Raw genomic sequence first — 27,470 nt, 5'->3', positions numbered from 1 at the left:
TCCTCCTTAAATTTTGAGAAATCCGCGTTATTCATAGGCATTGCTTCACTTTTATTTACGTTTATCTTGTATCCCGACACTTCTCCATATTCCTTCAATTTCTTATATAGTTCTTTTATTGATAGTTCTGGTTCTGTTAAGTACACTATCACATCATCCGCAAACAGACTGATTTTATATTCCCTGTCTTTTATTTTTATTCCTTTTATATTATTATCTCTTCTTATCGATTCTGCTAGTGGTTCTATAGCTAGCGCAAACAATAATGGTGATAGTGGGCATCCCTGCCGCGTTGACCTGCTTAAGTTAAATTGCTTTGATACATGTCCATTTACTGTCACTTTCGCTAACGGTCCCTTATATAATGCTTTAATCCAATTAATATACTTCTCCGGTAAACTGAATTTTTGCAATACTTTGAACAAGTAATTCCATTCTACTCTGTCGAAGGCCTTCTCTGCGTCTAAAGCAACTGCTACTGCCGGTGCTTTATTTCCTTCTACTGCATGAATTAAGTTAATAAATTTACAAATATTGTCTGTTGTGCGTCTTTTTTTGATAAATCCAGTTTGGTCTAAATTTACCATTTTCGGTACCTGTTCTGCTAATCTGTTCGCTAATAGTTTAGCTATTATCTTATAATCTGTGTTTAGCAGAGATATTGGTCTATATGACGCTGGTGAGAGTGGATCTTTCCCTTGTTTTAGTATCACTGTAATTATTGCTGTTTTACATGAATCTGGTAAGTTTTGTGTCTCATCAATCTGGTTGATTACATCCAGGAGGGGCGGTATTATTAGGTCTTTAAATGTTTTGTAGAATTCTATTGGGAGTCCATCCTCTCCTGGTGTCTTATTATTTGGTAAATTTTTTATTATCTCTTGTATTTCTACTGTTCCAAATGGTTCTGTTAATTTATTTTGTTACTCTATTTGTAGTTTTGGTAGTTCAATTTTAGTCAAAAATTCATCTATTTTCCCTTCTTTCCCTTCGTTTTCGGTTCGGTATAATTGTTCATAGAATTCTCTGAAGTTTTCCTTAATTTCTTTTGGATTATATGTAATTTGTTTGTCTTTTTTCCTTGTTGCCAATACCATTTTCTTAGTTTGCTCTGTCTTAAGCTGCCATGCTAGGATTTTGTGTGTTTTTTCCCCTAGTTCATAATATTTCTGTTTTGTCTTCATTATATTCTTCTCCACCTTATATGTTTGTAATGTTTCATATTTTATTTTTTTATCCGCCAATTCTCTTCTTTTGGTTGTATCTTCCTTTATTGCTAATTTTTTTTCTATGTTTATTATTTCCCTTTCCAACTGCTCTGTTTCCTGATTATAGTCCTTCTTAATCTTGGTTGCATAACTTATTATTTGCCCTCTAATGAATGCTTTCATTGCGTCCCATAGTATAAACTTATCTTCCACTGATTCCGTATTTACTTCAAAGTACATTTTTAATTGTTTTTCAATAAATTCTCTAAAATCCTGTCTTTTAAGTAGCATGGGGTTTAATCTCCATCTATACATTCTTGGAGGGATGTCTTCTAGCTCTATTGCCAATAACAGGGGTGAGTGGTCCGATAATAGTCTAGCTTTATATTCCGTTTTCCTAACTCTCCCTTGTATGTGGGCTGATAACAGGAATAGGTCTATCCTTGAGTATGTTTTATGTCTAGTCGAGTAGTATGAGTATTCCTTTTCTTTTGGGTTTTGTTTCCTCCATATGTCCACAAGTTTCATTTCTTGCATTGATTTAATTATAAATTTGGTTACTTTGTTCTTCCTGTTAATTTTTTTCCCCGTTTTATCCATATTTGGATCCAAATTCAGATTGAAATCCCCTCCTATTAGTATGTTCCCTTGCGTATTAGCTACCTTCAAAAAGATATCTTGCATAAACTTTTGATCTTCTTCGTTAGGTGAATATATATTAAGTAGATTCCAAAGCTCTGAATATATCTGACATTTTATCATAACATATCTCCCTGCTGGATCTATTATTTCCTCTTCTATTTTAAATGGCACATTTTTGCTAATTAATATAGCCACTCCTCTTGCTTTTGAATTATACGATGCTGCTGTTACATGTCCTACCCAATCTCTCTTTAATTTCTTGTGCTCCAATTCAGTTAAATGTGTTTCTTGGACAAATGCTATATCTATTTTTTCCTTTTTCAGTAAATTTAGTAGTTTCTTCCTTTTAATTTGGTTATGTATTCCATTAATATTTAGAGTCATATAGTTCAGCGTAGCCATTTTATATTTTGTTTATCTTCTCTTTCCGTTTTTCCATCATTACCTTTCCTCCTTTTCCATTTCTGTTTTCTTATTTTCAACTCTTTACCAGACAACATTCCTACAACATCCAACATTTTCCTTATTCTCCTATTTCTATCTTCTTTATCCCCAATCTCCCCTTCCCCTCCTGAGTTGCCCTTTATCCCTTGTCGGACAACCACATCTCCCCTCTCCATTTGGATTTGCGAATCCACTCGCAAGCGTCAACTGATTTTGCAGTGACCGCTCTTTTCACCCCACCCAGCCCCCCCCAGAAAAGATTTCGTTTTTTATATGTCACAAAGGTCACTCTTTTAGTTCCCTCCTTATTCTCTCTATTCCATTACCTTCCCTTATTAATTCTTGTCTGTACTCTCTATGTTTTCCTCTAATTACAGATACTTTCACATATGCCCATTGTCTCTATTCACTCTTATACCTCTTTACCCGCATACATATCAATCGTGGTCATTTTTACCCTCCTTACCCGTCTTCATCCCTCAGTCTATTTTTGTCTTTACCCACATACATATCAATCGTGATAATTTTTGCTCTCATTACCCGTCTTCATCCCTCAGTCTATTTTTGTAATTGTTCTGCAAATTTTCGTGCTTCTTCTGGATCCGAGAATAGTCTGTTTTGTTGTCCTGGAATAAATATTTTCAATACCGCAGGATGCTTCAGTGTAAATTTATATCCTTTCTTCCATAAAATCGCTTTTGCTGCATTGAACTCTTTTCTCTTCTTTAGGAGTTCAAAGCTTATATCTGGATAAATGAAGATTTTTTGCCCTTTATACTCCAGTGGTTTGTTGCCCTCTCTTACTTTTTCCATTGTCTTCTCCAGTACCTTTTCTCTTGTAGTATATCTTAGGAATTTTACTACAATAGATCTTGGTTTTTGTTGTGGTTGTGGTTTAGGGGCCAATGCTCTATGTGCCCTTTCTATTTCCATTTCTTGTTGTAGTTCTGGACATCCTAGGGCCTTAGGGATCCATTCTTTTATAAACTCCCTCATATTCTTGCCTTCTACATCTTCCTTAAGGCCCACTATCTTTATGTTATTTCTTCTGTTATAATTTTCCATTATATCTATTTTTTGGGCTAGTAATTCTTGTGTCTCTTTAGTTTTTTTATTAGATTCCTCCAATTTCTTTTTTATGTCTTCTACCTCCATTTCTGCTGCTATTGCCCGTTCTTCCATCTTGTCCATTTTTTTCCCCATTTCTGTTAAGGTCATATCCATTTTATTTATTTTCTTTTCTGTGTTGTTTATTCTTCTTCTTAAATCATTGAATTCCTGTGTTTGCCATTCTTTAAATGACTCCATGTATCCTCTAACAAGAGCAAGTACCTCCTTTACCTTGCCTTTCTTTTCTTCTTCTATTTCCCTGTACTCTTCCTCTTCCTCTTCTTCTTCCTCTAGGTTGACCATCTGTTGTTTCTTTGCTGCCCTTTCCTCCTCTTCTTTCTTGTTTCCATTGTCTTCTGTGGTCTCTTCTTGCTGCAGGCGTTCTGCAGCTGTCGTTGCCGGCTGTGGAGATCGACTCCCCAGCTGGTCCCCCCTCCCGTCGGTGTGTTTTTTTTCATGCGCATCGCGCATGCGCGAGGAGTCGCGCATGCGCGGTTGCGCACTTTTACTCGGCTCTGTGAGCCATTGTTGTAGTTCTCTTTCTACCGACCTGAGGTAGTGGGGTCTTCTCTCCACAGCGGGCCTCTTCGGACAGGTAAGGCCTTCACCTTTTTCCTCCGTTGTCTTCTCTTCCTCTCTTCTTTCCGTTGGTTTTGATTTTTCTCCTTTTGTCTCCATCTTCTTTCCACCTTTATATTCACTTTTCTTTAACTTGTATTTCTGTTCCTTTGTATTTTCTCTTGTTTTTCCCGACTTTTCTGGAGAGGGCTGGAGTTCACCGTCCGGCCACTACTCCATCACGTGACTCCTCGATTTTTTAAAATGATTTAAATTGAGTTCTTTTTATTAAAAAAATTTCCCCAAACCCTTGATTCAGTCTTAAACTTTGGTAAATCATAAGTTACAAAACATAAATATCCATAAAATAGAAACAAACGTGGTAGCAAAAATTATCAGTATGATAACTGTATCTGTCTATTTAGACCTCTAATAACAGAAAAAAAATGCCGTTTCATTAATATGCTTCACCATTACATCCACCACTATTCTCCGCCCACCCCCCACCCCCCGCCACCCCAGGAAACCTAGATAGTTTCCCAGTTTTAGTGTATAGATGTCCAGTTTATCAAACTGCACTTCGGTTTTGTCCTAGAATTCAAGAATTTTGGATTTTGATACACAAGTATATTGGTGAAGTTACAGGTATTCAAATTCCTTTTTGCCCCAGACTCTTTATCTTGGGTGACAGTTGGGTATTTTGGGGATAAATGCTCTCAAAATTGGATTCAGACAAATATAATGGTAGGAAGACAAATTATACTTAGAGGTTGGAAGGATTTAGGGGGACAATCATTTCAGGAGTGGATCTCAGAAATGGCCACAGTGGCAGCGTTTGGTGTTGACTTTAACACTGTTACAGTGTTTGTATTCTTGTTAGTTCTGTGGCCAGTGTTGGAGTTGGTTCTGGGGCCAGTGTTGGAGTTGGTTCTGGGGCCAGTGTTGGAGTTGGTTCTGGGGCCAGTGTTGGAGTTGGTTCTGGGGCCAGTGTTGGAGTTGGTTCTGGGGCCAGTGTTGGAGTTGGTTCTGGGGCCAGTGTTGGAGTTGGTTCTGGGGCCAGTGTTGGAGTTGGTTCTGGGGCCAGTGTTGGAGTTGGTTCTGGGGCCAGTGTTGGAGTTGGTTCTGGGGCCAGTGTTGGAGTTGGTTCTGGGGCCAGTGTTGGAGTTGGTTCTGGGGCCAGCGTTGGAGTTGGTTCTGGGGCCAGCGTTGGAGTTGGTTCTGGGGCCAGTATTGGAGTTGGTTCTGGGGCCAGTGATGGAGTTGGTTCTGGGGCCAGTGTTGGAGGTGATTCTGGGGCCAGTGTTGGAGTTGGTTTTGTTGCCAGTGTTGGAGTTGGGCCAGTGCAGTTTCTGTCACCAGTGTTGGTTCTGTTGCCAGTGTTGGAATTGGTTCTGTCATCAGTGCATGTTCTGTTGCCTATGGTGAAGTTGGTTCTGTTGCCAGTGTATGTTCTATTGCCTGTGTTGGTTCTGTCATGGAATTGGTTCTGTTGCCCATGTTGGTGCTTGTTCCATTACCAGTAATGGTGACTGTTCTGTAATGGAGAACCTGGTGCATGCCTCTCCTATCCTCTTTTGCTATCCTCACTAACACATGTTACAGGGTCTAATGTTGAAATTACAACCCTATAGGTCCTTCTTTTAACCTACTGCTTAAATTCATTCTGAGGTCCCTCATCCTTTTACCATTTGTACCAGCATGTCTACATCCTCTGAATGTACTCACTCCCCTTCAGAATATTCTGTTCCCATCTGTGATATTGCTGACCTGGCTCCATGGAGACAATATTCCATTATTGAAGCGCCTGCCTATTGTTCTCACTGCCAAATCCTCTGCCCTGATTTAAATTTCATGATGCCTTAATTTCCACTTGTCTGAGTTAAATTCTATTTACCATTCTTTTGCTCTTTAACCCAGTTGGATAAGATTCTGTTGTAACCTTGGACAGCCAATTTCATTGCCTACCACATCCCCAATATTGGTATCATCAACAAACTTGCTAATCGGTGGGGGGGGGGGGAGTCACATGATGGAGTAGTGGCCGGACGGTGAACTCCAGCCCTCTCCAGAAAAGTCAGAAAAAACAAAGCAAAACACAAAGGCACAAAAATAAAAATCAAAGTAAAGTGAATATAAAGGTGGAAAGAAGATGGCGACGAAAAAAGAAAAGTCGAAACCAACGGTAAGAAGAGAGGAAGAGAAGACAACGGAGGAAGAAGGAGAAGGCCTTACCTGTTCGAAGAGGCCCGCGGTGGAGAGAGAAACCCGCTCCCTCAGGTCGGTAGAAAATGGACTACAAAAATGGCTCGCTGAGCCGAGTAAAAGTGCGCAACCGCGCATGCGCATGAAAAAAAACACACCGACGGGAGGGGTGACCAGCTGGGGAGTCGATCTCCACAGCCGGCAATGACAGCTGCAGAACACCTGCAGCAAGAGGAGAACATAGAAGACAATGAAAACAAGAAAGAAGAGAAGAAAAGGGCAACAAAGAAACAACAGATGGCCAACCCAGAGGAAGAAGAAGAGGAAGAGGAAGAGTACAGTGAAATAGAAGAAGAAAAGAAAGGCAAGATAAAGGAGGTAGTTTCTCTTATTAAAGAATACATGGAGTCATTTAAAGAATGGCAAGCACAAGAATTTAATGATTTAAGAAGAAGAATAAACAATTCAGAAGAGAAAATGAATAAAATAGATATGACCTTATCAGAAATGGGAAAAAGAATGGACAAGGTGCAAGAACGAGAAGCAGCAATAGAAATGGAGGTAGAGGACTTAAAAAAGAAATTAGAGGAATCTAATAAAAAAGTTAAAGAGACACAAGAACTGTTAGCTCAGAAAATAGATATAATGGAAAATTATAACAGAAGAAATAACATAAAGATAGTGGGCCTTAAGGAAGATGAAGAAGGCAAGAATATGAGAGAGTTTATAAAAGATTGGATCCCTAGGATCCTAGGATGTCCAGAACTACAGCAAGAAATGGAAATAGAAAGGGCACATAGAGCATTGGCCTTTAAACCACAATCACAACAAAAGCCAAGATCTGTTTTAGTAAAATTCCTAAGATATACTACAAGAGAAAAGGTACTGGAGAAAACAATGGAAAAAGTAAGAGAGGACAATAAGCCACTGGAGTACAAAGGGCAAAAAATCTTCATTTATCCAGATATAAGTTTTGAACTCCTGAAGAAGAGAAAGGAGTTCAATACAGCAAAGGCGATTTTATGGAAGAAAGGGTATAAATTTATACTAAAGCATCCAGTGGTATTGAAAATATTTATTCCAGGACAACAAAACAGACTATTCTCGGATCCAGCGGAAGCACGAAAATTTGCAGAACAATTACAAAATGGACTGAGAGATGAAGACGTGTAACGAGAGTATAAAAGACTGCGAACTAAAAAGACATAAGTTTTGAACTCCTGAAGAAGAGGAAGGAGTTCAAAACATCGAAAACGATCTTATGGAAAAAAACTATTCTCGGATCCAGAGGAAGCAAGGAAATTTGCAGAACAACTACAAAACAAACAGAGAGATGAAGACATGTAATAAGAGTAAAAATGACCACGATTTATATGTATGTGGGTAAAGAGGTATATGTGCGTATATGTATAATGTGCATACATGAATGTATCCGTATTTAGAGGAAAATATAGATAGTATAGACAAGAATTAATAAGGGAAGGAAAAGGAATAGAGGGAATAAGGAGGGAATTAAAAGAGTGTCCTTTGTCACATATGAAAAGTGAAATCTTTTCTGGGGGGGGGCTGGGTGGGGGGGTGTTACGGTCACTGCAAAATCAGCTGACGCTTGCGAGTGAATTCGCAAATCCAAATGGAGAGGGGAGATGTGGTTGTCCGACAAGGGATAAAGGACAACTCAGGAGGGGAAGGGGGGATTGGGGCTAAAGGAGTTTGAAATAGGAGAATAAGGAAAATGTTTGATGTTTTAGGAATGTTGTCTTATAAAGGATTCAAAACAAGAAAACAGAAATGGATAAGAAGGAAAGGTAATGATGGAGAAACGGAAAGGGAAGATAAACAAAGTATAAAATGGCTACGTTGAACTATATGACTTTAAATATTAATGGAATACATAACCAAATGAAAAGGAAGAAACTGCTAAATTTACTGAAAAAAGAAAAAATTGATATAGCATTTGTGCAAGAAACACATTTAACTGAATTGGAGCATAAGAAATTAAAGAGAGATTGGGTAGGACACGTAACAGCAGCATCGTACAATTCAAAAGCAAGAGGAGTAGCTATATTAATTAGTAAAAATGTGCCATTTAAAATAGAAGAGGAAATAATAGATCCAGCAGGGAGATATGTAATGATAAAATGTCAGATATATTCGGAGTTTTGGAATCTACTCAATGTATATTCACCTAACGAAGAAGATCAAAAGTTTATGCAAGATATCTTTTTGAAGATAGCAGATACGCAAGGGAACATATTAATAGGAAGGGATTTCAACCTGAATTTGGCTTCAAATATGGATAAAACTGGGAAAAAAATTAACAGAAAGAACAAAGTAACCAAAATTATAATTAAATCGATGGAAGAAATGCAACTTTTGGATATATGGAGGAAACAACACCCAAAGGAAAAGGAATATTCATATTACTCGGCTAGACATAAAACATACTCAAGAATAGACCTATTTTTGTTATCAGCTCGTATGCAAGATAGAGTAAAAAAAACAGAATATAAAGCTAGAATACTATCGGACCATTCACCCTTAATATTGACAGTAAAGTTAGAGGACATCCCTCCAAGAATGTATAGATGGAGATTAAACCCCATGTTACTTAAAAGGCAGGATTTTAGAGAATTTATTGAAAAACAAATTAAAATGTATTTTGAAATAAATACGGAATCAGTGGAAGATAAGTTTATACTATGGGACGCAATGAAAGCATTCATTAGAGGGCAAATAATAAGTTATGTAACCAAGAGGAAGAAGGACTATAATCAGGAAACAGAGCAGTTGGAAAGGGAAATAGTAAATAGAGAAAAAGAATTAGTAATGAAGGAAGATATAACTAAAAGAAGAGAATTGGTGGATAAAAAAATAAAATATGAAACACTACAAACATATAAGGTGGAGAAAAATATAATGAAGACAAAACAGAAATATTATGAACTAGGGGAAAAAACGCACAAAATCCTAGCATGGCAGCTTAAGACAGAACAAGCTAAGAAAATGGTATTGGCATCAAGGAAAAAAGATAAACAAATTACATATAATCCAAAAGAAATTAAGGAAAACTTTAGAGAATTCTATGAACAATTATACCGAACTGAAAACGAAGGGAAAGAAGGGAAAATAGATGAATTTCTAACCAAAATTGAACTACCAAAACTACAAATAGAGGAACAAAATAAATTAACAGAGCCATTTGGAATAGTAGAAATACAAGAGATAATAAAAAAATTACCAAATAATAAGACACCAGGAGAGGATGGATTCCCAATAGAATTCTATAAAACATTTAAAGACTTATTAATTCCGCCCCTCCTGGAAGTAATCAACCAGATTGATAAAACGCAAAGCTTACCAGATTCATGTAAAACAGCAATAATTACAGTAATACTAAAGCAAGGGAAAGATCCACTCACACCAGCGTCATATAGACCAATATCTTTACTTAACACAGATTATAAGATAATAGCTAAATTATTAGCAAACAGATTAGCAGAGTATGTACCGAAAATGGTAAATTTAGACCAAACTTGATTTATCAAAAAAAGACGCACAACAGACAATATTTGTAAATTTATTAACTTAATTCATGCAGTGGAAGGAAATAAAGCACCCACAGTAGCAGTTGCTTTAGACGCAGAGAAGGCCTTCGACAGAGTAGAATGGAATTATTTGTTCAAAGTATTGCAAAAATTCAGTTTACCGGAGAAGTATATTAATTGGATTAAAGCACTATATAAGGGACCATTAGCGAAAGTGACAGTAAATGGACATGTATCAAAGCAATTTAACTTAAGCAGGTCAACACGACAGGGATGCCCACTATCACCTTTATTGTTTGCGTTAGCTATAGAACCACTAGCAGAATTGATAAGAACAGAAAATAATATAAAAGGGATAAAAATAAAAGACAAGGAATATAAAATCAGTTTTTTTGTGTTGATGTTATAGTATACTTAACAGAAGCAGAACTATCAATAAAAGAATTATATAAGAAATTGAATGAATATGGAGAAGTGTCGGGTTACAAGATCAACATAAATAAAAGTGAAGCAATGCCTATGAATGATGCGGATTTCTCAAAATTTAAGAAAGAATCACTATTTAGATGGCAAATGCAAGCAATAAGATACCTAGGTGTACAAATAAACAAAAATCTCGACCAACTATATAAACTCAATTATTATCCACTAATGAAAAAATTACAGGATGATTTAGAGCATTGGAAAGATTTACCACTAACACTAATAGAAAGGATAAACTGTATTAAAATGAACATTTTTCCAAGGATATTATACCTATTTCAGGCATTGCCAATACAACTGACAGAGAAATTCTTCAAGGAGTTAAAGAAAATAATAAGGAAATTTTTATGGAAAGGGGGGAAACCGAGGATAGCACTAGATAAATTAACAGAATGGTATAAACAAGGAGGCTTACAACTGCCAAACTTTAAAAATTATTATAGAGCCGCACAATTAAGATACCTATCAGATTTTTATCAAACAAGGGAAAAGCCAGATTGGACTAGATTAGAATTAGATAAAATAGGGGAAAAGACAGCTGAACACATATTATATAAATGGGATGAAAAATTGGTACAACATAGAAGTTCTCCAGTATTACATCATCTACTCAATATTTGGAAGAAGATTCATGTAGAAAGAAATAAAACAAATTATCAATTACCAAAACTAATATTGACGCAAAACAAGTTACTCCCTTTTACAATAGATAACCTTTCCTTTAGAGAATGGGAGAAAAAAGGGATTAAAAGAATAGAAAATTGTTTTTCAGGAAATAGATTATTATCCTTTGAACAAATGAAAGATAAATACAATATAACTCAAGATACAGCACTGGCATATTACCAATTGAGATCCTACTTGAAGGATAAATTAGGAAGCAGTTTGAATTTGCCAGACGGAAGTAACTTTGAATATGTAATTACAGATACAATGATAATCAAAAGATTTATAAAAAATATGTATATTAAACTGCAAGAAAAGGAGAATGAAGAAACAAATGGTAAAATTAAACAAAAATGGGAACAGGATTTAAATATAAAGTTAAAAAAGGAAACATGGGAGAAGTTATGCTCTGGAACGATGAGAAATACAATAAATACGAGGTTACGTATGATACAATATAACTGGATACACAGGCTATACATTACACCTCAAAAGTTAAATAAATGGGACCCAACAGTATCTGATAGATGTTTTCGATGTAAAAAAAGAAATGGGAACAACAATTCATGCAATCTGAACGTGAAAAAGTAGAAAAATTTTGGGAAGATCTCAATCAGATATTAAATAAAATAACAGAAAACAATATACCAAAGAATCCAGAGATCTTTCTCCTAAGTAACATAAAAAACAAAGAATTTGGAATTGATTTGGAGGATGCACAAAAAAGATTTGTTAAGATAGCTCTAGCCGTAGCAAAAAAATGTATTATGTCAACCTGGAAATTGGAAGATAATTTGAAAATACAACAATGGTATATAGAAATGAATAAATGTATTCCATTAGAAAAAATAACATATAGTTTAAGAAATAATATTGAAATATTCGAACAAATATGGGAGCCTTATATTAAACATAATAGCGAAAACCTACCGGGGACAATCACTACCTAAGTTAACGGAAGGAAAAGGAAATGAAAAGAATGGACTCAGTGGAATTTCTGGTGTATTTTTATTGAATGACAACATTGTCTGACTGGTTTAATGTATCCTAGATTTTATACCTTAAATGGACGGGAGGGGGGAGGTGGGGAGGGTGGGAGGGGAGGAGGGGGTGTGGAGAAAATGACATTGTATATGTGTGAAAAGGAAAAAATGTGTATCATGGTTAATGTGATTTGTGGTGTGAAAAATAAAAAATTATTAAAAAAAACGAACTTGCTAATCATGTCACTCCCCTTTACATCTAAATCATTGATAGAAATTACCAACATCTGGGTGCCTTGACAGGTGTTCTGCTGGAAAACCTTGTCACCATTTATCCCTCAGTAACAAACACCCAGACACACAACGATCTTGTCTACCACGTTACTGTTTGTGGGATTGGGATGTGCTACCAATATGACAATAACCACTTTTATACACGCTTTGAGACATCCTGAAGGAATGTGAAAGGTGCTAAAGACTTGGTAATGCAGCCTTCGCCAGTTCATTTCTCCATTGTTGAATATCTGTAATCTCTGCTTTCTTGAGAGACTTGTGGAGTTCAGCCCCGATAAGACGTAGGGCTTGGAGGGTGGTGTGGGAGAGAGACTTAATGTTTGTTGGGGAGGGTGTGGGGGAGAGAACCAGTGCCTGGAGGGCAGATGGGAGAGAGGCCTGGTACCTGGAGGTGGGATTTGGTGGGAAAAAGATCCAGTGCCTGGGGAGGGGATTGATGGGAAAGAGACCCTGTATCTGTGTGTGTGTGAAAGAGAAAGACCCAGGGTGAGGGAAGGGGGTGGGAGAGAGACCCAGTGCCAGTGGGAGGGTTGGAGTGGTAGAGACCCAGTGCCTGGGGATGGATGGGAGAGAGACCCAGTGTTTGGGGAGGGGTGTGTGGGAATGAGGATTGTGTGAGGATTGGCAAGAACATCTCCACAATTTTCATCAGTACCGGAGCACCACAGGGCTACGTTCTTAGCCCCTTGCTCTACTCACTTTACACCTACGATTGTGTGGCTCGGTACGACAGCAACACCATCTACAAGTTCACTGATGATACCACAGTGGGTTGTAAAAGGAAGGGGATGAAGTCAACATACAGGAGGGAGATTGAAAACTTGGCTGAATGATGCACCAACAACAACTTTGCACTCAATGTCATCAAAACCAAATTGCTGATCGTTGACTTCAGGAAAAGAATGTCAGAGCTATACAATCCAGTGATCATTGTGGGATTAGAGATGGAAAGGATGAGCAATAAGTTCTTGGGAGTCACTATCTCGGAGGATCTTTGCTGGACCCAACACACCAATGGTATTATGAATAAGCCACGTCAGCGCCTCTACTTCCTCAGGAGTTTGTGGAGATTTGGTATGACACCAGAAACCCTGGCAAATTTCCACAGAGGTGTGATGGAAAGAGAGCTGATCGGCTACATCATGGCCTGGTATGGAAACACTAATACCCCTGAGTGTAAAGCCCCCCAAAAGGTAGTGGACACAGCCCAGGACTTCACAGGTAAAACCCTCCCCACTATCGAGAACATCTACAGGGTACGCTGCTGTCAGACAGCATCAAGGATCCACACCACCCAGCACACGCTCTGTTCTTGGTGCTGCCATCAGGAAAGAGGTATAGGTGCTACAAGACTCCCACCACCAAGTTTAGGAACAGTTACTTACCCCTCCACCATCAGACTCTTACTTGTGCACTTTATTAATTTTTAAATTCTCTTTGTATTGCAGTCAGTTTGTTTACATTCGTTATCTATTTATAGTTCTTTATTTGTTTACATGTTTACAGTGTGTACAGTCTGTGACAGTATATAGATATGTTTTTGGGAGATAAATTGGGAAAGGTTTGTTTGAGTAAGTCACATACAAACACTTTAAAACAGATCTTATTTAAAATACTGAAGCTCTGCTAATGCTAGACATGATGGGGCCTCAGAGCCTTTGCAAAAGCTTTGGAGAGTGCCCAAGAGACTTCACTAATGGATTGTTGTTTACAAAAAGGCAACAGATGAAAGATCTTGTTGGAGCCACAGATTGTCTGGAATTGTTCTAAGAGGGTCATGTGGTTTTACAAGCAGAGAGGGTCAAACAGGCTTTTCTCTCTAAGAGAGAGAGAGACACGTCACTTCTACAGTGTTACAGCCAACAGCAGCAGCTGGGAGTGGAACAAGACAAGCTGGCAAGCTTGTGGAAACCTCCATTTGGAAGATGGGTTGTGAGTTGTTATTTCAGCCTGGTCAAAGCCCTTGTGGTTTATGCAAGAGGAGAGGACTGGTTGTCTAATGTTTCACTTGGAATACGATAAATAAGAGGGAACTCTGTGGTGACCTGAAAGAAAGAGATTATCATCGGGAGAACCCTGATAGGGCAAGTTTTATCAGCAAGACACAGAAGTGGCTGATGAAAGTAAATCAGTTGTGGATGTCCTTTAACAACAAATCTCTTTCTCTGAAAACCAACAAGAGCCTTCTTGAGTGGTAACCATTTACCTTTCAAGTGTCAAAGCCTGGTGAACTTTGTAAATGTTAAATTCTGTGCACAGTATAAGAATTTCCTGCAACCAGTGAAGTTGGAGGAATGAGAAGTGAGATTGGACTGAATCAAATAACTTTTCTAAACTTACGCACACATTACATATATGTGCGCTTAGAATTAGAAGGGGGTTAAGTTAGGTTAGTTAAGTCAATAGTGATAAGTTAAAGTGTGATTCTGTTTTCATGTTTAAAGATAATTAAAAGCAACTTTTGTTTAAGTAACAATTTGTCTTGGTGAATATCTATTGCTGCTGGGTTTATGGGTCCTCTGGGCTCTTAACATCTTTTTGAACTACCAATAAGTGGTAATTCGGCCGTGCCCGCAGGAAAAGGAATCTCAGCGTTGAAAGTGATGTCATGTATGTGCTCTGACAAGAAGCCTGGGGCGGGGTAGAGATTTAGTGTGGGTGTGTTTAGGAGAGAGACCCTGTGTTTGGGGGTGGAGAGAGAGATCCAGAGTTTGAGACGACCCATCAATGGGACAACAGACTGTGGTCTGGGCTTTGTAGAAATTTGGCTGCTGTTTCTCAGCGGAATGGGAACGGTCAGTTTGTGCAAGGGAATGATGGGTGTGTGATGAAGCATCCAATCGGCCCGACCTGTCCACTTGCCCAGTCATTCCCTTTACTTTCTGCTGATTGAGGTTTTCCTCACCTTGTCATTTTGTACTAAAATTCTTCGAATGTTCTCTAATACAGACTTAATTTGCCTTTTCTTTTATTCTCAATTTGGACGTGTCTGTTTCAAATCCAAGCAGCTCTTATTAGAGTGAAATGCAGCCACACTGGGCGCACAGGTGGATTAAATTCATCTGGTGAATCCTGTCTTGAGTCATAAACCAGACCACTTGCTTCATCACCCTGCTCACATCTGCCTCCTGCTGCCAAGCTACTTGCTCTCCTTATGCGTTTCAACAATTCCCAATTTGACCTCGAATCAGCTCGTCAATTTCCTGCAGAGAATAGCTGCTGGTTCATCGCATCTGTGGATTGATCAGAATTGCTGCCCTTGCGTTTTTGGGATTTGGATTTTTCAATCTTTGCTATGAAGGGTTAAAACATTGCAGTTCCCGGGCGAGGTTGCCATGGTTATACAGTATTCGTTTAACTGCGGGGCTCTGGGGTATATTATCTACATATTCCTTCACTGTAATGAAGCAAATGCCCAATCTGGAGCGTAAACGGCGAGAGAGAATATAAATGCCTCACCCTGTCAGTGATAAACGTTGCCTGAATGCTCAACCGCGGATCTGATTGACATCGAGGATCGCCTGAAATAAATTAGAGCTCATTATATTGTACATTTAATTATGACTTCTTTTGCATTTCTGCAAGTTGTCTGGTAAATGTTTAGTCACAAGTTGCCCACGTAGCGATCGATCAGAGTCACCCCCCCCCCCCCCCCCCCACCCTCTTTGCAAGCCGAGAGCTGGGTAATTATTCCCCGGCGTCAGTCCTGGATTTCAAGCTGACTGCATGAAGCAGAGTTCTTTGCCATACTGTTGTCAGCGATGGTGGGAAACTGTCAGGCTCATTCTCCCTCTGTTATTCTACGCTGTGATTGCTTCCCCTCCTCACCCCTCACGTTCTCCATCATGGTTCTTCCTGGAGACCGTTGCACCTACCCTGCCCAGAGTTTGCCCCTTGCCTCATCGCTAGCTGCATGGCCAACTATGCCGGATGCCAGTCAATGGGTAATGTTACTGGTTTGGCTGATGGCTCATCAGCCGATGGCTGCCACACCTCGAGCCCCTGGCAGCTCCCCGCAACAGAACCAGCATAAAAATCTCTGGGACTTTGAGGTAAAAAAAGGAACTTTCGAAATGCAAAAGCAAGAAATCACAGGTGTTGAAATCTGAAAGAAAGCAGGAAATGCTGAAAACACAGGCAGGTCAGGGAGAGAGAGCAATGTTCCAGATCAACGATTCTTCCTTGATCCAGTGACCAGTCACCCAGCAGCATAGGAGGTGCCAGTTCTGAAGTGTAGGCTCTGGACATGGCTGCAAGTTGTCTTCATAGATACATCTGCCCAGTCTGTCCTACACTCTAGCTATCTGCAGCAAATAAGAATGTGAGTGATATGTATGTTGACTGTAAACTCATTGGTAGGATTGAGTATGATATTGTTGTGTTGGGAAGAATATCAGGTTTGGTGGATTCACAGAGAGACGAGTCTGGACACAAGTGTTACAATCACACATAACTTTAATTAACACATGGAGACAAATGGGAGATTGTATTGGAAAACTATTTCACTTAATCAATGATATAGACATTCACCTCAGACGTTGGTTGGACTCCGACAATAGTGAACCTATATTCGACATGCTCACACACTTGAGTAAACACACTATAAACAGGGACACTATTATGTCAATTTATATGAGCATCCTGGCTGGCAGCATCCCAGTGTGGAGCAGTTGCTGCAGAGAATCAATCATAGTCAATCCACGGGACCATAAAGTTGGCAGAGAGAATCACTGGAGTGATGTGATCTACTGGGATTGCTGTCTGAAGAGGGCATGCAAAATCATTGAGGATCCCTTTCACCTTGTGCACAGGTGCTCCCATTGGGCAAAAGATACAGGAGGATCAGAGCCAGCACCACCAGGCTGAGGAATAGTTTCTTCCCACGAGAAGTGAGAATGCAGAATGACCAAAGGAACTGCTCACACTAACCATCCATTCTGTGACTTATATATTCATGAAACAATATATTTTTATTTATTTGTATAGATGAATGCTTGTCCTGCATATATATTGTTTGTCTGTACGTGTGTTTTGTCTGGTTGCATGTCTGTGTGTTTTGCAGACTGTGTTGTCTGTATGTACTTGTGCAATTTAATGATAATAAACTTGACGACATCTTTCTTTACATCTTGCACCCTGAGATTCCTTGTCATTATTTTTTTTAACTTTTCACAAGATGTGCTCTCAGGTGAAGATGGACCTCCAGAAGCCATTGCTGAGCAATACTCAAGCACCTGGTGCTGAATGAATCATTTTGAAAATGTATTTTGCTTTTCCCTTGACACTGAGTTGGGATTTGTGATTCACTTTTTTTCCTTTCATTAACTCTTTACTTTGGAAAGTTATTGTGAAGAATTTTGTATCCTTGTAGGAATTGGGAAATTGTGGCGGCGCACATCCTCATAACGAACCGGCCCTCAATGTGGTGGCTGTGTTTCTACCACTGCTCACACTGCCACAAAATAATGGTTAACAGAGTTCTTGCTGATTGTGTACCCATCCTCAATCCTGGGGCTTCAGTCACTTGAAGTTCCTTTCGCAAATCAGTTCTCAATCAGTCACTTTAGCGCTCAAATCCTGACCATTTTCTGTAGCTTTCAATCACCTTCCAACTGCCTAACCTCTTCTTTACTCAACTCTCTGTATCTTTTCCTTGCAGAACATTTCTAGCTCCTTAGGATAGTTCTGACGTGGCTCAGAAAGTCTCTGAATGTCCGTTGTTGTTGTTTTACCTGCAAACTGAGGCAGAAGAATATTTTTTATCCTGAGTTATTGGACATCTTCATGCACAAGGTGTTCAGTGGCTGAAGGACAAGTAGATTATTCTGGAGTAACTGATGTGGAAAGGACACTGATTGAATCAATAGTAGCTGCCTATTGAATTTCATAGACCACACTGCCAATTTGCTCATGAATTTAGTTCCTTGTATCTATCCCCAAATGTATTTTTTTTAATTGATTTGCATTTCAAATCATCAGGATGTATCAATTTGCCTTTTTAATCCTCCTTTCAGTGATTTTTTTTAAATGAGCTCATTAGAAAGTGACTTCACTTCAAAAGTACTTTATTGGTTGTCTAACAATGGAGTGTCCTGTGGTTGTGAAAACTGTTTAGAAATGCCAAAGCCTTGTGCACTTGGATGAATACTAATTCAGGAAAGGTTGGCTTCACTACATCACCCATGCTTATTCTTTCTTTCAATACACTTATGAACCAAGAGTCGTAGAGTTCTACAGCATGGAAACAGACCAGGCTCAATGCTTCCTTGCTGACCAATCGAGTCCCATTTGCCTGTGTTTGTTTTTTGAAGTTTTCCTATCTGTCTAAATGTCTTTTGAACGTTACAACTGCCCCCATTTCTACCACTTCCTCTTACAGCTTGTTCCACTGATCTCCCACCTTCTGTGTGAGGTAAAATACAAAAGTCTTCAGTCACCACGGTTGAAGTGAAAACACAACGTTGGAGAAACTCAGCTGGTCAAACCATGTAATTTATTCTTCTTCTTTGGCTTGGCTTCGCGGACGAAGATTTATGGAGGGGGTAAATGTCCACGTCAGCTGCAGCCTCGTTTGTGGCTGACAAGTCCGATGCAGGACAGGCAGACACGGTTGCAGCGGTTGCAGGGGAAAATTGGTGGGTTGGGGTTGGGTGCAGCAAAGATAAAGATACATAACCAATGTTTTAGGCTTGTGCCCTTCATCATGGTATGAGCAAAATGTTCATAGAGATTGATTTGTGTTCTGGCACCTGCCTACATTTTGCTCATACCTGGAAGGACTCAAGCCCGAAATGTTGGTTATGGCATCTCTCTACATTCCTTGATGAAGGGCTCAAGCTATGTATCTTTATCTTTGCTACATAAAGTACGCCGTTTGACCTGCTGAGTTTTTCCAGCGTTGTGCTTTTAAGATTCTCTTTGGGGTCCTCTTCAATCATTCCTCTCTCTCCTTGAGTTTTAGATTCACTTAACCTGTGACCTATTACTGCTAATGATGTCATCAACATCTATAGGTTCCCTTTAGCCTCTTTGCTCCGGGGAGAAAACAATTCAGCCGTTTCCTTGTTCCTACCCGTCCCACCACCATTCTTGTGACTTTTTTCTGAACAATTTTCAGCTTGGTGATTTTTTTCTTCTATTGTTATGGTACCAAATGTGCATAATATGCCAAGTGCAGTCTCACCAAAGTCCTACACAGTTGCATCATGATACCCTTGTTCTTGTACTCACTGCCCTGACAGATGAAGACAAGCTTTCTCTATTCATGTCACCACTTTCGTGGAACAAAGTATCTGTACCTCTCTTGGTTCTATGTCACTCTCCAGGGCCCTTCTATTCACCCTAGCTTAACCTCACACTTGTTTGAGTTAAATTCCATCTGCCATGACTTGGCCCACTCTCCCAGTTCATCCAGATCCTGTTGTAACCTTTCTTCCCTTTCCACTAAATCATCTATTCACAACTAAATTGTCAGAAGGTTATAGGGCTCAAACCCGAAATGTCGATTATATATCTTTACCTCCTATGGATGCTGCTAAGTTCTTCCAGCTTTTTAGTGTTGTAACTGTATTGTTATTCAAGTCATTAATATCAATGGCAAACAAAAGTGGACCCAGCATTGAGCCCTACACACCACTGGTCACAGGCCTCCACTACCATCCTCTGACTCCTACCATGAAGCTCATTCTGTACCCAATTAGTTTCCTCCTTTTTAATTCTGCCCTTCCCTTCACTTCTTTTCCCTCTAATACCATGACAGTGACCAAATTCCCACTTCCTCCATTGCAAACCTGGGCATCTTCTGTTGGTTTGCCAATCTGATTGTTGGTGATACAATGAGTGCTGTCAACAAGCTAGGCTGGACCAGTTGGGCAGATATATTAGATGCTGTCTTAGGGCTCACGTCAGTAGATCCTGTGTGAGCCATACTGATGATTAAGGGTTCAAGCCCCACAGTAGATATGTGAACACAAAAACGTAGATTACTGAGTGTAGCACTGAAGGAGCTCTGTACTACTGGAGGAGCTGTATGTCAATGTTATATGGAGGTTCCATCTTGTTTTTAATGCAGACATATAGCTGTCTCAGCACCATCCACAGTAAATCAATGAAAAATTCAGGACGATTCATCAATATGTAGAGGGAAGAAAGACTGAGCTGAACCAGAGAGCACAGGGTGTCTTGTGAGTGAATGAGGAAGAACATGGAAGGAAGAGAAAATATAAAGAACAACGTGAACTATTGGATATGCTGGACCTAGAGAGGATGAAGAGAGAGACCTGGCATCCTTAAATGTGGAAATATCTCCAGAGCCATATAAACTTTATTCCAGGCTCTGAGAAGCTGGGAAGGAATTGCAAATAGAAACCTTGGGAATACTCAGCATGTCAGGCAGCACCGGTGAGGAAAGAAAGAGAATTAATATTTCATCACATTCTGTTTGTTTCAGATGTGAGGCATCTGCCTGAAGAAAGAAGGAATGATGTCTCTGTCCATTGTGTCCCAGTAATTCCTGGCTGCAAGTGAGGCACTGGGTCTTTATCAAGGAATAGAATGCATGTGTACAGGAGGTCAGTGATGTTACTATGAAACATTCCTTGGGATGGTGTCAATCAGCATTCAGAGAAATATGGGGTCATCATGGAGCAGAAACGTGCCGAGGGAAGGTCGAGCCAACTCAGACGGAATGCATCATTTTGAGGAGGTAATAATGTGTGTAGATGAGGGTCATACATCTGATGTAATCTCCATTATGGCTTTTGACAAGGTCCCATCTGTCAGATCGATGAAGAAAGTCAAAGCCATGGATGTGAGGGGAAGGATGTGTGGGATGAACAGTTGGCTCAGTGATAGAAGAGGAAGGGGAGCAGTCACCAGGAGCTTCTGCAGGGCTCCAGACCCAGGAATCCAGGCAATGAAAGAATGTTTCCTAACTCCTCCTGAACCTTCTACCAATGAACATAAATCTCTTTCCCTGAGTTTATGTCCTTGTGGCTGAGAGAAGGTTCTCCCATCGGGATCTCCTGTAATCACCATACTAAGAGAGTCAGTGACATGGAGTTTGTGCAGGGAAGTGGCCCTGAGGAAGTTCTGGATTGCAGGAAGGTGACCATTTGCTGGTCTGGTGGGCGCAAAGTGGTGAGTGGAATGTGATTGAGGAAGTCCCGGGTGACCCTTGAGGAGGGGAAAGACAGAGGAGCATATCCAAAATCCCTGAAGACATCAGGACAAGGTGGAAATGTGGCTGTGAAGATGAGGGAGAGCACCGTGTTCTCTCTGCAGTGTTTCTGGTGAAGGAGGTCTCACAGCATTGTTGGGAATGATTTCAGTAATGATTAAGGAACTGGTATATTCCAAGGATGGTTTTGAAGGGAAATGACAGGCATTCCTCTCTCTCTCTCTGGGTGTGAGAAGTGGGTGTGGGAGGTGGTGTTGGAGTAGCCTGGGTGAGCACAACAGTGCCTTCTGGAAATGGTGAATACTGTGCACCAGTGGTAGATGGCATGAATGAGTGTGTGTGTGTGTGTGTGTGTGTGTGTGTGTGTGTGTGGTGTGGTGTGGTTTCCTAGATAGTGTCAAGCTTCCTGAAAGTGATTAGAACTGGAAAGGGTTCCTGGCCTGTGCCATGTAGATGATGGAAAGGCTTTGGGGGTGGGGGAGGGGTGGGGGGTCAGGAGGTACATCAGTCACTGCAGCCTCTGACCTGCTCCTGCAGACATGGTATTTATGTGATTGGTCCAGCCAAGTTTCTGGCTCATAGTGACCCCAAGATGTTAATGGGGATGGTAATGCCACTGGGTGTCCAGAGCAGGTTGGAAGATCCATCATTGGAGATGTGAAGTTGTAACATGCTGACAGTCAGTGAGGCAGGTTCTTAACTGGACACATATTTGAAGGATGGAATTTGTTTACAATGAGCTGGCACAGATTGATGGGCTGAATAGTTTCTTCTGTGCTGCAGTGATTATATAATTCCATTGGACAATGCAGGGGAATACCTGAGGCAAAAGGGTTTCACTGGAAAAACATTTGAAACTGTGGAGTTTGGATTAGTTGGTCAGAACAGTCCTTACTACTCTGTATAACTTGGACCCGGGTCCATGTGTCCCGATTACATGTGTGACCCGCAGGACGAGGTGGAGGGCGCTGAGAGAATGTGACCGGAGGGTTGGGTGGAGTTCAGGCACATCAGCCCAGTCAGAGAGTCACTGCCTCACCGCGTCAGAGGCTTGGGTTCCACCCCGATCTCCGGCGCTCTCTTTGTGGAGTTTGCACGTTCTCCTGTGATTGAAGGTTCCCCTGATGCTCCGGACCCCAAAGAGGTGGAGATTGCGAGATGAAATGGATGTTGTAAATGGCCCCAGCGTGTAGGAAGTGGCAGAATCGAGGGGACATTTATGGAGGGAGAATTGCAAACCCCATTTTCTCCGAGAGAACAATCTACCCTCTTCTCAAACTCCATCCTCGTCTCATACAGGCGGTTCTTTGTTTCACTGTGACCCCGGGCTCCATAGGAAACATTCGGCCCACACCCTCTCTGCCAACCTCCACATCGTTTTAGATCTACACCCTCGGTTCCGGCCTCATTCGATTGTATGACTGGTATCTCGGGGTAGAGACTGTCCCTCATTGAACATCACAGAGCACGTTCGTGGTGGGAGCTCACTATGCACAACGTCCCTGCCTTGCTGCCACTGAAGCACTTTGGGGTGTCCTGAGATGAAGGGCGCCACATGAATGCAGTGGTTTCTTTTGCCCAAAAGGCAGTGTTGGTGGATGGTTTGTCCCGCCGGTGGCGCCCGGTTCAGCGGGGGGATTGTCGGTGGGCGCGCTGTGTGACTGGGCGCCGGCTTTGTTCGGCGGGGAGTGCGGGACACCGCGCCGCCGGCTGCAGCCAATCCTATCCTCACTCCGCGTTTGAAATTGTGCTCATTGCCATCCCCCAGTTTGCAGGTTCGTCTCTCAGCAGCCCCCGCCGCCCAGGGACAACCCGGGAGCCCCCGCCTCACCGACAGCAGAGGAAGATCACCGGCAGCAGCGATTTCCCCCACTTCTCGCCGGGAGCCGCACGGTGCGTTGATCTCTTAGCATCTGAGCAACGGATCTCGGGGTAGGTGAAACGGTTTCCATTTCCCCTTTCCCCAAGAGTTAATGTCACCGGGACCTGCCGGGCTCCGTTCCCTGGACCGCTTCTCTCTTTTAGAGAGAGAAGGCATGGTTGAGCAGTGATCCAGGGCGGAGGACGCAGCATTTGCCTGGTTCCCAGCCCCATCTGCGGCATCTTCCTTACAACTGGCTACCCGGAGGCTGCGATCTTCACGCCGGGTAGCATCGATGTGTCGGCGCAGCGTTCTTGGCGGTCAGAAACGCCGGAGCACTACTGGGGGAGAGGATCCGGGTACAAAGGAGGGATCAGCATCAGGAGAAGGAGCTGCGACAAGGGGGTTGGGTGAAGGTGAGACCCAAGTGAAGAAAGCGGGGGGGGGGGGGGGGGGCAACAAAAGGATTAAAATATCAGACAAAAGATGCTGCAGCTGGAACTGGTAGCCGGGGTACACCCCCATCCGAGCCCCATCCCACATTCTCTGCTCCGGGCACCCCCCTGCTTCCGCGCCATCCGACTGGATTCCCGGCTCCCGTCGAGCAGACAGAAGCCAGCGGGACCTAAATGGGCAGAGGTGTCCACTTCGCCGGCTGCTGTCATCGCCAGATGTGGACAGTGTATCCACTCAGTCGGTTGCAACCGCCAGACATGGACAAGGCGTCCACTCAGCCGGTTGTAACCGCCGGATGTGGAAGGGTATCCACTCAGCCGGTGGTTGTAACAACCAGATGTGAACAGGATGTCCGCTCAGCCGGGTGTAACCGCCAGATGTGGACTGAGTATCCGCTCAGCCGGTTGTTGTAAACGCCAGATGTGGACAAGGTATCTGCTCAGCTGGCTGTAACCGCCAGATGTGAACAGGGTATCTACTCAGCCGGTTGTTGCAACAGGGTATCCGCTCAGCCGGTTGTTGCAACCACATGATGTGGACAGGGTATCGCTCAGCCAAATGTTGCAACACCAGATGTGGACAGGGTATCCGTTCAGCCGGTTGTTGCAACAACTAGGTGTGAACAGGGTATTCGCTCAGCCGGTTGTTGTAAGCGTCAGATGCGAACAGGGTATCCACTCAGCCGGTTGTAACCGCCTGATGTGCAAGGCGGGGATTTCAGTTGCCCGAGTCATTGTTTGCATAGTTGCCACAGGTAGTTTAACCATTGACTGCCCGGTGCCCATTCAAGGTCATGGAATATGGAAACAATGCAGGAGGCGGCGATTCGGCCATTACGTCTGTGTGAGTCCCGTTCCAGGCCGGGCCTCCTCCGGCCAGCCTCTCCTCCCACCCTTCCTGCTGGTCCAGACACGGTATGGATCAATACCAACAACACTGGGCTCGGATACAACCCACTGCCTGTAGGAATTCTCCACACTAAATCGGTTCCCCTCAAAGCAGCTTCAATTACTGGACACTTTCCCCAATGAGAGCAGAACATTTTTCAAAGGCAGGCCTTTGTGTTGTGTGAGAACAGAGAAATTGCTTTGACTCTCATTCCTTTGAGAGGAATAGATCTATCCGTCACTCGCCTGAGCTGAACTCTCCGCTTGGCTTTTCTGCCCAAATATCTCCCGAAATCTTCCAAGCCACGCATGTGTCACTCAAATATTCCTGATCAAGGGGTTCCGCCTGAAACGTTGTCCATGTGTTGCCGTCCACGGGAGCTAGCTGACTTGCTGAATTCCTCCCGCCTTTTGCGTTTTACCCGAATATTCACGTCATTCCATTACTTCGGGACTTCTCTCCCATCTACGGCACAGTTTGGAAATGTATCAAACCTGGGTACTGCCCTCAGTCCAGGAGAGGAAGGGTCCTTCTACCCGGGACATTACTCAACTGTGACCGAGCCGGGCGGAGCACAGTGAGTTGGCGACACAACGGCCAGTACCAGATCCTCCAGGTAAACGGGGATTAAAAAATATGCTTGCTTTCTTAAAATCCTTCCACCGGGAAGGAAAATGAAAGAGAAAGGTCCGAAATAACAGCACATCTGGGTCACTCGCAAACCAATCATGGGTTACTTCAAATGTGGTCCCATTCTGTCCTTTCGAATGATAATACTGAGAGAAGAAGGCATTCACACTTCCTTCGGCCCGCCCGAACGTGGATATTCCATGGTGCTCATGAAGCATACATTGGCGTCTCCACGCTGATGGAATACATGAAACATCTCACGCACTGGTGCCCCTGAACTTTCGTAGCCCCCTTCTCAATCGCCACCCCATGTCCTCAAGCTCCCAGGTTGAACATAGCTGTAACCACGGCCTCAGCCGATGGACTGAGCTCTGAGCGGTCACCGGAGACAGACGCAGATGGAACAATTAAAATACCTCTTAAAGTGACTGTCCTAGATGTGAGCGCCCATGTGTCATCCCACATCAGCCTCACCACCACTCCTGACCAACGCCGAGGCAAAAAGACTACTACATGAAGGGTTCTGGCTCGAAACGTGTTTACTTACCTGCCCAAACAGTGACCTCCGAAGCTTGGGCCATTTGCTCTGACCAAACAGCAAACCTTGTGCTTTGAACATCACCACGTGCTGCTCCCATCCACGGGACTCTGACAGGTTGCAGACCAACTTGATCCTCATTTCTTGCTCCACATCAACCAATTGGCAGGCAGCCAATTGCTTCTCAACGGTACTTGGGAATGTCATTTCACCGCACGTTTATCAAGGTGGGGACGGCGGATCTCCTTCCCGCCCTTATCCCGACCCTTACAAAGGTTCCCTGTCATCCTCCCTCAGATCTTTAGTAAGGCATTTGACAAGTTTTCCCCCGGTAGGCTGATCCAGAAGGTAAGGGTGAATCTGTGGTGAATTGATAATATGGATTCGGAATTGGCTAGCACATAGAAGACAAAGGGTCAGGATGGAAAGTGTTATTGGGTTGGAGGCCTGTGACCAATGATGCTCCGCAAGGATCGGCGTGGAATCCCTGGGTTGTGACTTAGATGAAAAAGTAGATGGGTGGGCCAGTAAATTGGCAGATGATATAATGATTGGTGGAGTTATGAACAGTGTAGCGAGCCATCCAAGAATACTACCAGATGTAGATCAGTTGCATACATATGCAGAGAAATGACAGACGGTGCTTAATCCAGAAAATGTGAAGTGAACTTTAAGATATCAAATTAAGGGAAATGTGCACATTTAATGGTAGGGCTCTGAAAACATTGATGTTGGGAAGGAACTGGGACGAGGTCCATACCTTCCTGAATGTGGCCCCACAAGTAGATGAAGAAAGGATATGATATGTTTGGCTTCATTGGTCGGAGCACTGAGTATTAAGCAAGGAAGCGAAACTTTGATGAGGTCCCTTTTCTGGTCACCCCATTGGGGGAAGGGTCTGAAAGCTTGGGAAACAGTACAGAAGAGGTTTGCCAGGATTAGAGGGGTGAGTTCTGGTCAGAGGTTGGACAGACTTGGGTTATTTTCTGTGGAGCGGAGGAGGCTGAAGGGTAACCTAATAGCGGTTTATAAAATTGAGGGTCAGAATCTTTACTCCAGGGTAAATATGTGACATACTCGAGTCATCTGTTCAAGGTGAGGAGGAGGAGGGTGGGGGAAGTGGGGCGCGGAGAAGTTTATAGGTATTGGATACAGATATGGGAAAAACGAACAGAGGATTGATCTGAGTTAATGGAGGGAGGGAGAACCCCTTAGATCTTGTCTGCGGTTAAAATATTATTAAAGGAGTGACCTCGGTGAACCCGATTGGCTCTTTGTGTCAACTTCAGGAATCAAAACTTGGGCATGCCCATTTCAGCCAGAAAAAGGCAGGACCTTTTATAGATGTTGCAGAGTATGGACGGTCTGGAGAAGTTAGTGGGGAGAAGATGCCGATATGTGTGGGAAAGTAAAACCAGTTGTCACGAACGTAAGGCAGAAACGAATAAATCGAAGAAGGAGTCGCATTGAAGCTTCCTCCGTCGAGTGCAAGGAAGAGCCGGGGTGGGTGGAGAGGGAGGTGTGAAAGGCAGAATGCGCTCTCTCTACTTCGCCTTTCGTGCCATTCTGTGTAATGTGGTTCATTTTTTTTTTGGTGTTGAATTTGCGGACAGGTTGGGATTTGTTTCCTACCTCAAGCCTCATGGGCTTTCGCCTTCTATCTCTCGCCATCTCCACACTTCACTGCTCGGTGAACAACTGCTTCTTTGATTGGAGCTCGTTATTCTATTGATGATTCCAGCCTTGTTGCGGGACTCGCTGCCAATGTTAAGCTGGAAGAA

General features: G+C 42.2%; 1 protein-coding gene across 2 annotated transcripts in view; it reads left to right on the top strand.

The window, feature by feature from the left end:
- ncanb (neurocan b) overlaps positions 1–27,470 on the top strand; it is a 173,551-nt gene that overhangs the window by 31,957 nt on the left and 114,124 nt on the right. For both annotated transcript variants that reach the window (XM_069928553.1, XM_069928552.1), the window contains exons 2-3: positions 20,588–20,842; positions 23,085–23,248. In XM_069928553.1, coding sequence (XP_069784654.1) covers positions 20,741–20,842; positions 23,085–23,248 — 266 coding nt within the window. In that variant the 5' untranslated portion in view covers positions 20,588–20,740. The remainder of the gene's footprint in view (positions 1–20,587; positions 20,843–23,084; positions 23,249–27,470) is intronic.

This window comes from Narcine bancroftii, chromosome 3 (assembly GCF_036971445.1).
Source record: "Narcine bancroftii isolate sNarBan1 chromosome 3, sNarBan1.hap1, whole genome shotgun sequence".
NCBI lineage: Eukaryota > Metazoa > Chordata > Chondrichthyes > Torpediniformes > Narcinidae > Narcine > Narcine bancroftii.
This window is presented reverse-complemented; position numbering and strand designations above follow the sequence as displayed.